This window comes from Thermobia domestica, chromosome 11 (genome assembly GCF_964235325.1).
Source record: "Thermobia domestica chromosome 11, izTheDome1.hap1.1, whole genome shotgun sequence".
In the NCBI taxonomy this organism is placed as follows: domain Eukaryota; kingdom Metazoa; phylum Arthropoda; class Insecta; order Zygentoma; family Lepismatidae; genus Thermobia; species Thermobia domestica.
This window is the reverse complement of record NC_137464.1, coordinates 215708432-215726004: the sequence shown is the minus strand read 5'-3', so window position 1 is coordinate 215726004 and position 17573 is coordinate 215708432. Positions and strand designations below refer to the sequence as shown.

At 35.4% G+C, this 17573-nt stretch overlaps 1 protein-coding gene across 5 annotated transcripts in view; it reads right to left on the bottom strand.

The window, feature by feature from the left end:
* Window positions 1-3784: 3784 nt before the first annotated feature.
* Window positions 3785-17573, bottom strand: part of Dic1 (Dicarboxylate carrier 1) — a 75600-nt gene continuing 61811 nt past the window's right edge. For all 5 annotated transcript variants that reach the window (XM_081731615.1, XM_081731613.1, XM_081731614.1 and 2 more), the window contains 2 exons: window positions 14135-14191; window positions 3785-9304 (listed from right to left, as the gene is read on the bottom strand). In XM_081731615.1, the coding sequence (XP_081587741.1) occupies window positions 9179-9304; window positions 14135-14191 (183 nt within the window). In that variant the 3' untranslated portion in view covers window positions 3785-9178. The remainder of the gene's footprint in view (window positions 9305-14134; window positions 14192-17573) is intronic.

Sequence of the window (17573 nt, the reverse complement as noted above, 5' to 3'; positions counted from 1 at the left end):
TTGTAATTTTAGGGCACTCAGCAGCTGCCTGGAACATCAAATGACGTATATCACGTAGTTCGCACTTGGCGGGGCCTGATTGCACTCGATACAGTGTCACGCTCACTACTCTACATTCATTAAATAACAAAATATGATATTTTACTGTGGGGAATAGACAATATCCAATGAACAATTTGACTTATTCTCGTTTCATCTCACGTGGTGCTGGTGGCTTAACGAAGGCTGAAATAAATAAATAAATAAAAGAAGTGTTTAAATGAAAAAGAACGAAACGTCGTACAAACCAAACCGGCTAAAATAGGAATATGCCGCTTTGGGATAATGTAATGCAACATCTAGGGAAGAGAATGTAGTGACCGGCCTGGCTATGTGCATACGCGGGCGTCTCTCACATAACGCAGGATAGCATCAGGCAGTTGTGGCCGTCCAATTGACGCGCCAGTGTGTGTGAGAAAATCATGGTGTTCACCTTGAGTAATTCGATGATTGAGGGCACTGAGGTGTTATCAGATTTGTGATTGCGGAAGGGGGTAAACAGGCCGATTTTCGTCGCCGGATGGTGGCCGTGTACGGGGAGACTGTGCGTCCGACAAGTCAGTGAGAAAGTGGAGTACCCGTTTTTGTGAAGGCCGGAAGAGGTTGAGTAATGACCCGAGACCAGGCCTCAAATTGTACTGGACAAGTTCGAGTGGGAGCAGCTTGCGCTTCCGGTTTACAGCACGGACATGTCGCCCTGCGACTTCCATCTGTTTGGTCCGCTAAAAAGAAATCATCTCAAACGGAAGCGCTTCACCTCGGACGACGAATTGAAGAACGCAGTGGAGGACTGGCTGCTGTCAGAGCCACAGGAATCCTGGAAACAGGGAATCTTTCGGCTCGTGAAACAGTGGGATAGTTCTGCTCAGGGTAATTACTTTTGAGTAAAGACTTCGATTATACCCGTGTCGTTTCGTACCTTTTCATTTGAACACCCCTCGTATTATCCACGATGTCAACGACTTTTCTCGTGTACTTTTCCCATTGTTTGACACGATTCTGTACTGCGCAAGAGAAAGAGAGACAGACAGAAAGTTGAGTGTGAAGAAGGCAGAAATGAACCACTTCCACTATGACCATGATCTCAGACCATGTCCACCAATATGTGCCAGCATTAGAAATATTTCAATAAGGCCAAGAGAGCTGACTGATAAACACGAAGTTAAATAATCTCTAATACTGAGGCTGTGCATTTCTAATTTTGTAGCCAACCAAAAAGTTTATTTTTTTTTTCCCCTTTCCTTAGAATACAGAAGCTTGTCGCATGATGGGAGGCGTACTATTTAAAAAAGATCACATAGCAACACATCATATGTGGATATTCATCTTTATAAGATGCAATTTGCCCCTGCTCATTAAACTATTCTCACATAATTCACTAGAATCCCATAATATTTTGCCATTCAATTAAGTTAACTAAAATATACTTACATAAAGGATGGAAAATAGTTTAGAGTATACACTTGTCATCAGAAATGGATGCCATACATAAGTGATGGAAAATAATTTACAATATACAACAAGCAATTCATTTGTCATCAGAAGTGGACGTCATACTTTAATCATTTGTCATCAGAAACTATATGCTTGATACAAGGAATAGCTTTCTTGGCTGTCTTTAATGTCAATGTGATGGAATGTTACTTTTTCTATTTTAACAGACATTCCCTCTCTGAGTTTGAGCATAAATATATTACTCATAAACTTAAGCTGGCCACAGCTTTCATTAAATAACATAAGCTACATTGTAAAATGAAACAGAAAACTAACAACAATGCAAATACAAAAAATCTACTCTAAGAACTTTGGTATCTTAAGTATCTGCTTTGCGTTGTCTTTTATTATTATTGTGTCTAACGTTTCAAAATGCATATAAATTTCGTTATTTTGTTTTATTTTGTTTGTGAAACTTCTCGTGATGACAAGCCACGTATGCATTAAACCCAAAATAATACGCTTACATGGATTCATCATCAATTGTGACAAACATAATACCAACTTACAAATATAGAATACGTTCATAACAAATTTATACTGCTGATTGAGTGCGCAATCCGTATCTTGACAAGAATCACTATCAAGGACGGTCAATTTTTATTGTGTAGTTATGTTGTGTGAATTGATCCTTTGTAAAATGTAGAGTACTGTGATAGTTACACAAAAGCAAATTGTTTTTTCATCCTGGTTTCGAGACGTTTTTAAATACTTTATGAAGTTTTTTGATTCTAAAATATACAAAAATACTTTTAAAATTAAAAAAAAAATCTAAGGATACAAAAGGAAGTCAAAACAACGAAAATTACGATTTTTAACTAAGTATATCACAATTAAAATGTACAGAGGAACCTACTAATTTTCATGAATAGATGGCTGGAATTGCATATGATTCTATAATAAGCTCTATCTTACCGTGACTTCCAGTCAATGAGAAAAGGGAATTGTAGTGTTGACCGAGGAAAAAGAATGAACGAAAAGAAGAAAGTAACATTTATTCGTGCAGACAGGATGAAACCAGCAGAGATAGTTCAAAGAATACAGTAACAGTGAGAATAATGTATACTAATAAACTCTCTGCCAATTTTATCATCCAGATCTTCAACAATTATTGGCTCAAGTGACTCATACTGTTTGTTATATGTAGGACACCTATTTGAACGTCGGACATTTTGAAATACATTATTAATTCATGTAGCATCTCCGCCTTAAAAAAAAAAAAAAAAAAAAAAATCAATATGAATACGTATTTCCTCTTGCTGTTATCAACCAACAGATCATTCTTTTCTCATTGACTTGAGCCACGGTAAATTATTAAATCCCACACTGAACACCCAAACTTTGAAGTGACAGTGTTTCCAACAATCAATTCAATTAAATCTCTTTCCCAAGAAAGTTAACACTTTAATAACTACCACTGACACAAACAACACTTTCTCTATTTTAATTATAGGCTATTTCTCTTCAGCAAACTTCAGTTTTCTTAATCTATTTCACTTCACATCAACTTTCTTAGCCTTTGAAGTTTTACTTCAAACCTAACGCAATGTAACAATTTTCCTTTGTGCTCCTCTCAGAACACAGGAAATCGAAATATTTGAATGGATTATATAATTAGTGTACATTAGGACAATTATAACTTTTACAACTGAATTCCGATACTCAAGTATTTACCACACTAGCACTGTTTCCAAGTAATAATAACTTTGCGATTTTGAAACCACATATGTTTTCATAAGAAACATGAGTAGGAGGTGTTATCCTATGAGCACAACAACACGCAACTAACAAAAATATACTATATGAAATACAATAATATGAGTTCTCTTCACATAGCACCTATATAAATGCAGTTACACACACATTTGACACTTTAGCATTACTAAAAATAATACTAAGTACCTAAATAATCTTTGTGCTAACGTTGGCTAGAAATTCTACCACTAAAAACATTTCTACATTAACAAAAATATTATGCTTCAGTCACACAATAACATTATCAACCACCTCTATTTATAAATATTTTACACGGAAAACAAGTTACTGGACGTAATGTACTAAATAAACTGAACACACTCAGAAAGTAACTGGAATACGTTATTCAAAGCATTACATTTGAGTGTGTTTTCATTAATTTTACACACTTAACTAGACATTTGGCATGATAAACATTGAAAGTCATAAATAACTGGAAGACCTGGGTTATTTCTACAACACGTACAGCGTGATTATAGACGCACTCACCAAGAACATGGTTATTTCGCAAAGATATTTGTACAAAAATACTCTTTGGACAGTAGATAGGACAAGTTCTTCTAAATCCTGAGAAGTTGTATTCATTTAATATTATGTCAAGAATATCAGATGGAAACTGATTTCTACATTCTATCTTAGCCTTTGTCAACTGGTATATCGCGCAGCCCCATGAGATGAGTCACAAAATTTTATGATTTAGAAGTACATTTCATGCAATCCAGTCTCGACCTTTTTATTTATTTATTTATTTTTAACATGAAGTCTTTAGTAAGTTAAAATGAATTTTGAGATAGACTGTAAGAGTCAACGCCTGTAACAATGCTCTATTCTATAGGAATTTATAGTCTTACACTATTGTATTTTTGTATTATTATTAGTAAAAAAAAAAAAAAAATCGAATAAGTGTGTCATCAATCCAAAAAGGTTGGATAGGGTAGTAATTTCCACCTAGAAGTACAAGCCGTTTAGGCCGTTCATGGGTACGCGAAAAACTATTAGAAGAGGCGAATAATACACCGTAATCTTTTCTTGCGGCATAAAAAAATAATATATAATTATTATATAAAAAACGACAGCAAGCTTTCGAAATCTGGGTGTGGAGAAGAATGGAGAGAAGTAGTTGGGTTGAGTGGAAAACGAATGAGAGGGTCTTAGAAATAGTGGGGGAGAAAAGAACAATTTTAGATATTAAGAAGAGGAAGAGAAACTGGTTGGAACATTAGCTGGGACGTACTAGAAGGTATGGTGGCAGGGAAGAGAGGGAGAGGGCGAAGGAGACTACAATTAATGGATGATATCAAAACAGAAAAATCATACGTCAAGACGAAGATGTTAGCGGAAGATCGTTGAGCGTAGAAGATTCTATGTTGGGCCAAGTGATCTGCCAATACTGACAGAATCCCTATGATGATGATGATGATGATGATGATGATGATGATAATTAATCTTGAAGTTGTAATATGAAAGAAGAAGTCTGATATGTTCAGAACTGGAATAACTCACAATTGGCATTGGCCCCTCCATCACTTATCCAAATAGACAGTTCCATACGCCAAACGTTTTTCAAATTTTGTTTTAAAGGAGGGAGGGGGGATAATTTGTAAAGTAACTATTAAATAAAAATGTTTTATGCACATAGGGGCACAATCTCTTAAAAAAAAAAAGTTTAACAAGCGGTACATTAAGGTTGAAAGTTTTGGGGACTGCTGCTGTAGTGACACTGTCTTATGTAAGGGAGAAACTTGCTGAAAGGGAATTCAAATTACCTACGACTATAATAAGTGCACTGCAGGATATATTGAATGACAATATGTGTATTTCACGCCTATATTGAATGACAATATGTGTATTTCACGCCTATCAAAATACTCGATGAAATCATCCAAAGAATATCCAGTACTGTGCAACAGACTGTCGACAGAAGTATACAGAAAATGGATTCTAATACTAGATGAACACATGTTACCCATCTAATAATCATTTCTGTATTATGAATGTATTGAAATACCACTATATACTTTGAAATTGTGTAGTATTTATAACCACGCTTAATAATGGCACAGCCAGGAAACCTCTGGCACAACTGATTATGAACAAATGTACATTATTACAAAAAAGACAAATGGTAAAACATGGCAAATTTTAACGTAACTTTCGACTCAAAAATTGTAATTTATTGCATCACTTATTTTCAAAGTGTTGGTATGGTTTGAATGTAGTTTCCTAGAAGGAAAAACTAAAATATGTAGTGATAAGGACCAGAAGAGCTGGGGTCTACTAGACAGCTTTTATTTAGATATTTCTAACACATTCGTACCACTGTTATTCCATTCTTTTAAGAGTGGAAGACAAAAACCCGTTCCAGATTCAAATCCATTATTAGAGCGCACAAAAGTTCACATATGAACTTTTTTCTCACTTGCAAAATAAGTACTATTTTACCCAGTCTCAGAAATGTGACCAAAAGAGAAATGTTAAATAAAATAAGTATGGACAGAAGTAATCAAAAGCAAACCGAGTGTTTTTCATACTCCACTCGCTTTATCCCGTCTTAATTATTTTCTTTAATTGTGAAGAAATCCTGCCAAAATAGGCGAAATATAAAACTTTTCACTGAACTCAATTTTCAAAATGAAAATAGTTTGAACCATAATAAAATGGATTATTTTTTCATATGATGTTAAATACACCGTATTATATGAAAGTTTTCTTAGAGAAAGATGTTTATTTTAAAGTTGGGTTTCAATAATTTATTGATAGATTTAGCAAAGTACCACTCCTATAGTAAATCAACGACCAAAGTTCTACCCTTTCAGCGAAAATCATACTTTCTACGGGTATTCTTTGTACTTTGTTGTAAATACCATGTTAATATAAACTGCCCAAAAATCATTTACTCATGCTATAAGTCTTTTTAATTATGCCGACAAATGTTTTAAAGAGAATCAATATCAGTTTCGTTGTGACCACACAAATTACAGAACAACATATTACTTTGAGGATAGAACAAATAGTTTGTCATTACTCTTCGTACAAGTTATTAACACTAAAATTTTCATTGAAGAAAATTAAGTGTTTGAGCTGCCATCCCAGAACATAAATAATGTTTTCTTTCGTGCGAAAGATTTTCGTTGTAATAAGCCATCATACAATTATTTGTCTACATGCTATACATAGTTATAAGACTTCACGATATATCTGAAAAAACTAGTTGATCGTATAGGCTACGATTACATATGGTAAGCCAGAATTTCAAAGGGTAATAGTGCTTGCAAATTTGGTCACTTGTAGTTTTTGTGAAACCAATGATTCCCAATAGACAGATTTTATTCTATTACCTGTACGTTGCCGACTTGTGCTAGTTGGAAATTTAACTATGGAATCGGTGGCTAATACACAAAATTTCGGTGTGTTACTGTATATGTAAGGTGTTGAACTATTGTGCAGAAAACCTTTAATAAAATAACAACTTTCCATCTTATTATTCTTGAACTGACAAACTAATTGATCTGTCTTTAGAGTAGCGAATGTCATCGTACTTATGTTAGTGTCTGTACAATTATTACACAATAACTGTAGATAAGCAATTCGACAAATCGCAATTAGCATATAAACTCCCTCATGACTACATGGTTAGCGTTTGCGCCTTCGGCACGGAAAACCTGGGCTCGATTCCTGATGGGAGCTCATGTGGCTAGGCTATAGGCTCATGTCTTGTATAAGTTTTCTTAGGTGGAACTATTATGCTAAGTTATCATCAACATCTTATTACAACATTACACGGTGATTATATAAACACATAGGTTGTTTACAGTTTTACGATCAAGGAACACCACAACTCTCGATAAATATTTCTGTTACCTTTTGCAAGAGTGAAAAATCAACTCAACTGTATGATTACATCAAAACGAAAATACATTACTGTCTATAGTTGATTTTCATTATTGAAATAGTTGCTGTGATTTATTCCGCCTACATATATCCAAGTAGCAGAAATTATTATTTAATCCAATCAAAATGCACTAATTAACATTTATTCCACTCATGTATCATATCTAAGTAGCAGAAGTTACTATTTAATTCAACTAAAAAGCACTAATTAACACAATATTTTAAAAAACATCATTAATATTATGCATAACCGAAAATTAGTTAGTTTACTTCACTTTGACATATCTCACTACATATTAAAACAAACAGCATAGCTCAGCACTCAATACATATTTACATAACCAGGAATTTCTGACAAATTATTCTTCTTCAATCCGAAGGTTTCTCTTCGTTGTAATTACTAACTGAAAGGAGACTGAAGTAAATATTTTTAATCTTCCTAATTTTAAAGAGAATTTCAATATATAGAATAGCTTGTAAATAAGTTCTTCACATTGCAATGCAGACAAATCATGTTTTGCGCTTGCTGTTTAATTTTGTAACATTCAAAATCGATTAAACTCGTTGTGTTAAAAATTAAAAGTTTTATTTTTTAATTTGTATTCGAATTACAGGAATATACTCTTTTCTATTTATTAGTTTGCTTAAAAGAGCGAACGATTTCACATATGATCATACAGGTCAGTTAATTCTATGATGCGTTGCACATGCTGGATTCCTGATTTCCGATAACTTTCAATGGTTGGAAGAACAATTGTTAGTCTTCTTAATATAATCATATTATGCAAAAGAGTGGAAAGTCCGAAGGTTCATTTTTACGGAAACCCAAGCCTGTAATGGATGGTATACTCTGATACGCAAATCTAATCCAAACAAATATAACTTCCCACCTCTCTAAAATTCAACTTTATATTGCCCTTCGATTCTGTGCTTGGTGTACCCGAAATGTCCTAATGAACCTGATTTTCCGTAAGTCCTTCTGATCCTGGAAGTAACGATCTAGTTACCTGCATGATATTCCATAATGACATCATATTATGGATTTCTGCGTTATGTAACTAAGAAAGACGTATTGTCACATCAAAATTTAACTAATAACCGTATATACAGGTATATAAAGTCAAATCAAATACTAATCAATATTCAAAATCATACGAACAGAATACTTCATGTTTAGCGTAAAATTGTCTGCAGGAATAAATAAGAAAATGAATAGTAATGGCATGATTATAGTAAAATAGATTTTATGTTATTTTATGCGAGTTTCTATATAAATGTAGAATTTTGTATCGTCATCAAACTCAATAACCATAACTACACATTAATGTTTATAACATTTTCACATACATAAATAATATTATGTCAAAAAAGACCGAACATATGATTTATTCACAAATCTTAATGCAATATTTGTTTTATTGCTCAAACCTTCCATATTACAATCCATTTTTCACAAAAACGGGAAGACTTTTCTTTTTAAATAAATTGATTACTGATTTTTCTCTCTACAAACACAACATATCTTATGTATTTCTGCTACCAGGATTATGCTATAGTCTGGTAATACAAATACTAATATTATTGTCAATAAATACATATAATAAATACATTGCTTTGTCCTTTGAGAACTCATATTCTGTAAAAGAACTAAAAAAATAAAGATTTCTTTTTCTATTTTCTTTTAGAAAATACCCTTGTTAATTGTGCTATTATCTTTGGCTAGAAACTACACCACTGAAAGCACTACAGTGGTACATTATAACACAACAGAATGGAAATGTAATCTGAGCTACTTGTACTATGGTCCCCACACCCCACTGATGCTAATGCTATTATAGATACATACCTTTTCTCTTCACAAGTAATTGTTACCTACCACCCTATATAAATTCATTTACCACAGCACTTAATTATCTCACATGACATACTAAAATAAAAACAGACAGACAATTGTAAAGCAACTAGAAAGCACACTACTCCTCATTCTGTTCTGTTCTGTTCACGTCGTCTCTACTCGAGGGGACGCAGCAGAAACGACGAATCCAAAATTCTGTCTCAGCTGCTCCAGGAATACGAAAGTCAGAACTGTGTGAGGGCACAGACGAACGAATGCTGGAACGTATCCCTTGAAAAGAAGAATACAACTTATGTGTAAAACAAAATGAAACGATGTTGTCTAAATTAATTTTAATTAAAGAATTACCTTATCTTATTATTCTAGAATTGATTAATTTTGTTTAATATTTCGTCCATCTGTTACAAACTTCAACAAATATATAGGATGTTATTATACAGATTGTATGTTCTCACCTGAAATCTTGGAGATTCTCTGTGGATATGTCAATTCCTATATCAAACTAACTCTATGGCTTAAAAAAAGAAATGAAATTTAAGTTTTACGTTCCACAGTTATGCCTGCTAGGCTAAAGGAGGCGGTGATGATGATAAATGAATGAAATGGTGGAATGAAGAAAGTGGAAGGAAACGGAAGAACCCCGAGAAAACCCACGCACACGATGTTTGTCCACCACAAAGCTCACTTGGCACGAGCTGGCATCTAACCAAGGATCCCATGCAACACAGGTGAACACACTACCACTGAGCCACCGCGGTCCCTTCTATGGCTTCAGGTTTATCGCCGCAGAAATAAAACCTATCCAAGAATCCTATCCTGTGAAAATTCAATCCAATCAATCAAGATAGCTAGTACTTACTTTTGGGTTGAGAAAGACGGTAGTTTCGTGTATGTCGGCAGACTGCTATCAATTGAGAAACTCGCCTTTGTTTATATATTTTAATATACCTTTGCCTTTTAGTAACTCTTTATAGAGATATGAGTATATATTTACGGCGGTTTGGATTATGAACTCGGATTGAAGAAATACGTTTATTCAGAGTAAATAATGTATTTCAGCAGAAGTGGTTTACTTTAGTTTAGTGTTGGATACGCTGGAGAGATATATTATAATGTAGTTGTGAGGTGGCACACTGATTATATATTTGGTAAGATGCTTGTACAATAGCAAGTATATTGTGTGTGGTTCTGTAGAAGATGAAAAATATATTAAAGACAGCGACATATGTTTCCTTGTACTAACTTGGGCTGAGTTTGATGGTAGAAAATAAAGCAATCAACTAGCAAGAGTTGTGCATGATCTCTCAACATTTACCTACAATAATTAGATGGGTTCAGATCGATTTTGAAGGAGTCAACTTAACCTTAATGTATGCCATTTTTTTCTTCTTACTATCAGATTTTAAGAATACAACATTTACCTCCCAAACATACCACTTTATATTATCCTTTCATTTTTTCATGACATATCAATATGACATAATATAAACATGTAAGTTTCGTTTCATATTGTGGAACTACGACAGACTTTCAAACTACAGTATGTGAATTCAATACTGTCACCAGAAGTAATAAATTTGTAACTTCCGGTTGCAATGGATAGATACAATCAGAGATTGAACCGAAACCTCTTCTTCGGATGCTTAACCCTTTGTGTACTACCTTGGGGTCCTTTTGGGATCCCAGTGACATTTAATGCAGTATATCTCTTAAATGAACGTGAGTATCTCTGTTCTTGTATTTTCTCCCCAGTATATGTTTAATATATTGAACACAAAATATCGGTCGTAAAAGGACTCCAAGATAATACTCATGCAAGTAATCAATTATTTCTCTCTTTTTCTTTCTTTCTTTGTACGAGCAAAATTAGTAGTTTACATAATGCACAATAGACGCAAAAATTACTACTATATTGTTTCCAAAAATTACTTATTATTGATATAATAAAGTAATTGTTGAGTTGATTTTGGTTTAGCGTCCCTTTCAGCAGCGAGGTTATATGAGACGTGGATCTACTGATTAACGTGGAATCCGAACCACATGAGCTCCCGCCGGGAATATAATAAAGTAAGTTAATATGTAGTAAGAAAAACGTTTTCTTGCATTACACTACAAGGTTACAATTTGAAGCAATAGATATCTAAAAACTTGCTCATATTTTTTAACAACAAAGTGGCTAGTTTGAAAGGGCTAAAGACAGTTACTTCCAGCAACAACCCCAAGAAGATGACATAATTTGACTATTCTGGGTTGTAGTTGAGCCTTTATCCGGTGAGGAGGTCGTCAAGTACTTATTTCTTATTCTGGATGACGATGATGTCAGTGATGTGGAAAGTGACAATGAGTTGGAGTGCAATGCAACAAAGTACTGTTTTGAAATATATCTGCATAAAATTTCTGTACGCAATACCAATAATTACTTATTTCAATTGGGGTCTCAGAGGGACCCCACGGTATCTCCTATGCTACATTTTTCACGGTAATGCACAAGAGTTAATCCAGTTTCTTGTCATCTCTTATTAGTATTACTATATAGGAATCAATATTGAAACTAGAAGTTTTACTAGTTTTTACTACTTCTAATATCAGTAGAAGATTAACAGCTGAAATGAAATCTATCCTCGTGACCCTGAATCGAAATTAGAAAAAAAAAAGTTGTCGTCCTGTGTTATCGTTTTCGTTATATGGTAATAAATATTGGAGTGGGAAGTGATATTAAATTTTACGACTTCCGGTTGCAATAGATGAATAAAATGAAATGAAATCTTTCAGTTTAACGCCCCACGATTATGACCTTTAGGCTAAGGGAGACTATGATTAGGGCAAGTGAATGATGATGGAAGAACTGGTGGAAAAATGAAATCTTTCAGTTTTAACGCCCCACGATTATGCCGGTTAGGCTAAAGGACACGGTGATGATGAGAGATGAGTGAAATGGTGGAATGAAGAAAATGGGAGGAAACGGGAGAACCCCGAGAAAACCCACGAGCACGGTGTTTGTCCACCACAAAGTTCACTTGGCGGAGGCTGGGATCGAACCCGGGAGCCCAAGCACCAGAGGTGAACGCTCTACCACTGAGCCACCGCGCCCCCTAAGAACTGGTGGAATGTGAATGTGGAAGGAAACGGGGGTAACCTGAGAAAACCCACGAGCACGAAGTTGTCCACCACAAACTTACTTGCTCGGGGATCGAACCAGAGACCCCGCACACCAGAGGTAAACGCTTTACCACTGAGCCACCAAGCCCCCACCCCTCCAATAGAGGAATAAAGTACGAGATAAAACCTATTCTTGAGGCACTAAATCCATATCAGAAAACTATGCCAATCAATGCAATGAGTATTGAAATTGGTAATGACCGATTTTCCCCACCGCCAGTTTGAATAGAGGGATAAACATTGAGACTGAATCAACACTGAATCAATATCAAAAAGCCATTTCTCGCTGTATCTTACCCTTTTTGTTCTTTGAAGATCAATATTGGCAGTAAATTTCTATCACTTCCAGTTTTTAATAAAGAAAGAAAAGGGTGGAGATGAAATCTATTCTTGGAACGCTGAATCGATTCCACAAAACTGCATCTTGCTATCTATTACCGATTTGGCTCTACGGTGATGACTGTTGAAATCGGAAACGGTTGATTTCTGCAACTTGCGGTTTGAATAGAGGGAAGTGGACAAGAAGAAACCTCCTTGGAGCTAAGATAATTTAGTGAAATCACACCTATAGAGGATCTACTGTGCAAAAGAATTGGTTCTTTTCTTCTTTCATTAGTATATATGAAATCATAACCGTCATAAGGTACTCGGTATATGGACACAGGATTGTCCAATCACAGCAGGGGTCTGTGGTACAACCTATGTGGTCCGAGATGAGTGGGTGGTTGTTCTGGAAAGCGGATTGGTTAATGCATCGGCATGGTTTGCCGGAGGTCCCGTGTTCAAGTCCCGGTCCAGCCAGTCACTTTTTCACTCTGTGTGTTATAGCATTGTCATCTATAGAGGATTTAGTGTGTAAAAAAATCGGTTGTTTCCTCCTTTCATAAGTATATAGGTTTAACTAATTTGAAAAACGAAGCTTACACTAAATATTTTTAGTTATAACTTATTCATTAGATTCAGAAATACGTCCTTTGGAAACTTACCTAAGTGAAATTCGAGACTGATCTAGCCAACCAGATTAATTCGTGTAATAACATGATAACGTGATTATGCTACACCATGGCAACTAATATAAGCTTTGAATTTCACTCAAGGAAATCTATCGTGAAGCGTTCAATGTACATAACTACAATTAGCGGCAATCTGTTGACAGCAAGGTATTTTGTTTAAAATTTTATACTGCTGTAACTATGAATGGTAATAAGCAGTTGTCGCTTGAAAAACTGTAATTATTCAACTAATGATTTAATCAAGCTCTTCTTAGATTGTTAATGGTCTTTATACTGTATATATAGGGTGAACCTGTAAGATGTACACAAACTCCGGGAGGTGATTCGTGAGATCAAAAGAAGATAAAAAGTCCTCTTACATGTTGTCGAATTCCGCGTTGTGTACGAGTGATAGGGGTACCAACTTGGAATCGACAATCGAATCCTGACAATTGGAACGGAACAGAAAGATATGCACAAACTGCGGGAAGTGATTCGTGACATCAAAACTAGTTAAATGTGGCTATGAACATCAGCAAAATGATACATTAGGCAGTTGCGCAGACAGAGATAGCTTGTGCACATCTTCTGTTCCAACTGTCAGGATTCGATTGTCGATTCCAAATTGGCACCCCCTGTCAGTCGTACACGACGCGGAATTCGACAATATACAAGACTTTTTTTTGTCTTTTTTTGATGTTACGAATCACCTCTCGGAGATTGTGCACATCTTTCAGATTCACCCTATATATATATATATATATATATATATATATATATATATATATATATATATATATATATATATATATATATATATATGTGTGTGTGTGTGTGTGTGTGTTTGTGTAAATTTCAATTGAATATGTAATACAACAAAAACTAAGCAATACATTGGCAGCTTCACTACATTCTCTAAAGCTAATCCAGAAAATAAAAGTAATCTTACCTTAAAGAAACCTAAAGGTCCCAATTTCGCTGTGTAGACTATCAAATGCCACATATTCTGAAACAAAAAAATGTCATTATTTATCTTGAATACAACACTGGGAAGGATGGCTTCTATAAGCCTTTTACTGCACTAAACACAACAATAAAATATTGAGGAAACTAAACTCTCTTCGCTCTGAACTTGTAAACCAAAATAAGAATTTTGAGATTATAGCAGCTGTGTGTTATTAAACAATTCTTCCGTTCAAACTAGGGTTGAATGGACGTTAAATTTTCAAGAACTCTAGGATACACGACATTCTTAATACAAAAACAAGGAACTCCATTTACAGAATGGTCTAAAAAATGTGAAACTACCGGAATAACACGGAAATATGTGTGCCTCTAGAGTAGATTTGTATGTACGAGGTGAAGGAAACCTTTCCATCATTTTGTTAATATGACCGCCATATCGAAATCCAAATCTTTGACTTACGTCAATATTTTAAAATGAAAATATGGACTGTTATACATGAAACAATCCCAGACAATCTTAAAAACATTACGGTATTACTTTTTGACATTCTCTTTTGGGTTACAAGTATATTTTTCCTATTATTATAGGCTTCTGACGGCGTTAAATGATGTTGCCCTTGATAGTACAATATGTACGTCGAAGAACAGTCATTTCTAGTTTAACATAGCCAAATCCGAAGTTCCTTGATATTGGCTGTATTTTCAGTGTGAAAATCATTTATTGGTCCGATACATACGTCTTCCTTCAGGAAGCAGATGTCGGGAATCTCCATTACAAAATTATGAAAAACGAGAAATTATTGTTCTTTCACATACGACATATTACAGTATCAACGACGATATGCTCAGAGTGGCCACCGTGTGCAATGATTAGGTTCAGTCTTCTTATCCACTCCTCATGAATCGTACAGAGACCGTCCGATGTAATGTTCTGTGTTTTACAAACGCAACTTCCTGAATTCTTACGTACTACATCAGGGACCTCATATGGTCTTACACGCAAAAATTTAACAGGAGCTCCTTCGTGGCCAAGCGGTTCGCGTACGTGCCTTTGGCATAGGAGATCCGGGTTCGATTCCCAGCGGGAGCTCATGTGGTTCGGATTCCACGTTAATCGGTAGGTCCCGTCTCATATAGCTGCTGAAGGGAACGTTAAACTTAAAAAATCAACTCAACTGAAAAATTTAAGGAGTTCAGTGACTAATCAACAGAATCCCGGAACCTATCCATCGAAACGGAATTTGAAATATTCCTTCGCATTATAGACTGAATGTGGAGATACGTGGTCATGTTGCGGTAAACTCCCATCCTCTCTCAATATATTAATCCAACAAATGCAGACAATCCTAGGAGTTGAGTAAACCAACATTAAAGAATGATACTGCAAATGCCCCATTGTAAATTGAACAATGCTTCAGGATCATGATCACTAACGTGTTGCAGCAACTTTAACTTCTATGAGTTACATTTATTTATAGATAAGAGCTCGTATAATTGATGAGCAACTGACTCGGAAACAGAGATGACGGGTATTACAGTGTGAACTTAAAACCAACTGTTACCAACACAGCCACTGATGCTGCATCATCTATCTAACATCAGGCTTCGGCTTGCTCCCATCGAATCCTGTTACTCTGAATTTCGTGATCGAGTTTTGCATGATATTGTCAAAAATTGGAGGCCAGTCTGCGTTGTGCTGGTTGAAGTCAGTAGGGGCATCTCTTTGGCTTCTTTTGACAACCATCAGGATGGTCTTCACATGTTCTTCTTCCGGCCAATTTCATTTCCCGCCTCTGTACAGAAGGAACTGATCTGTAACTTGAAACCAAGTTATGTTCTCCGTACGATAGCGTTTTTGATTATTTTTTTTATGTGTTTCACGTATCACAAGCTCATGTTTCCATCTAAAAATTTCAACCTGCATTCGCGGCTATTTTGACAAAGTGGTTAAAAAGTTTCTCACACACCCTATCATTTAAAAAGTGTAAGTATGGTCATGACATTAATCTATAAGTATATCTTTCCGTGTTATTCTAGTGATTCTACATTTTCGGACCTTCCTGCAGGTACCCTTCAATGTTCTTCATTATAGTAGCTTAAAAATACACAGATAACAATAAAACACCAACCTTTGAGATGATTTACCAGCACAAAAGGCTGTCACTTCTGTTTACAATGAGAAGGTATTTGATTATCTTGCATCTTACAATTTCACTATTTGTATCTATTTACAACGAACTCATCTCTATTAGAGTTATTTTAAGATGACAGACAGCCTTATACTGTAAGAGTGCACTGACGTGTGCAAGTGATTATCTTGTGAATATAGGTATTATTGCTCAAATTTCGTATGCATGGTATCCTTAAGAAGCAGAGTGGATACAGTTACTATAGCAGGGCCAACAAAAGATAGTCTCTGAAGGTTCTTACTACATGCAAAGGGACAATGCAGCCCCTACTTTGGTACTTGTGTTAACAACCACGGTCACTCTGTCTTACACCGTTAATTAAATTGCCACTATAGATGCACCGAAAAATGCCTTAACACGTGAGTAGTGGCAACGTCACTGGTGAGCTGTCAGAGACCTTCTCTTGCTAGCCCTCCTGTAGTATGAACTAAAAACTTCGATTTAACATTAGTTATGATCACTTCTCATAACATATTTTAGATCAATGAAGATCAGGTCTTTGGAGAAAATAGCATAAAACTTGAATGGGAATGACGGATACGTTAATGGAGCTGTACCAATGGAAGCTTCATGGGTCATAAAGTTGTAATTTATTGTACTGAACAACGAAAACTTCATAAGGAAATCGATTAATACAATAAATTATAACTTCAATATGTCCCATGAGCCTTCTATCGATACAGGTGCATTAATGCATTTGTCGTTTCCACTGAACTTCTTTACCATCTTCCCTAATAACTTCATGGACCTGAGATATACAGGGTGGCGCGGGGAAACGGGAAATTTTGAATCTAGAACTACCAACAATGTATGGGAGGCATTTGTTTGGGACCAATAAGACAACAATTAGAAGAGTTTGCCATTTAGTAATAATGAAGCATTGAAGTTGTGCGGAACGTGTGTTCGCTGTGAAAGCATTTGGTAAGAACGGTGACATTCTATGACCTCCGAGATCCCCTGAACATAGTGCACGTGCAATTTCTCTCTGTGGTGAATCTACGGGGACATCTCGAAAGCAAAGAGTATAGTACACGTCCTGCTAACATCGTTGAACTGAAAGTGACGGCTAAAGAAGAACTCACTGGCGTTGTTCAGGACGTAATACACTGAGCATTCCAGCGAATTTCCAAAACATACTCGTGTCATAATGTGTATGTCGAGATGGAGCATGGTCCGATGTTATCTTCAAGAAATAAAATGACATGTAAGTGCCATAGCTATTGGCATTGTTAA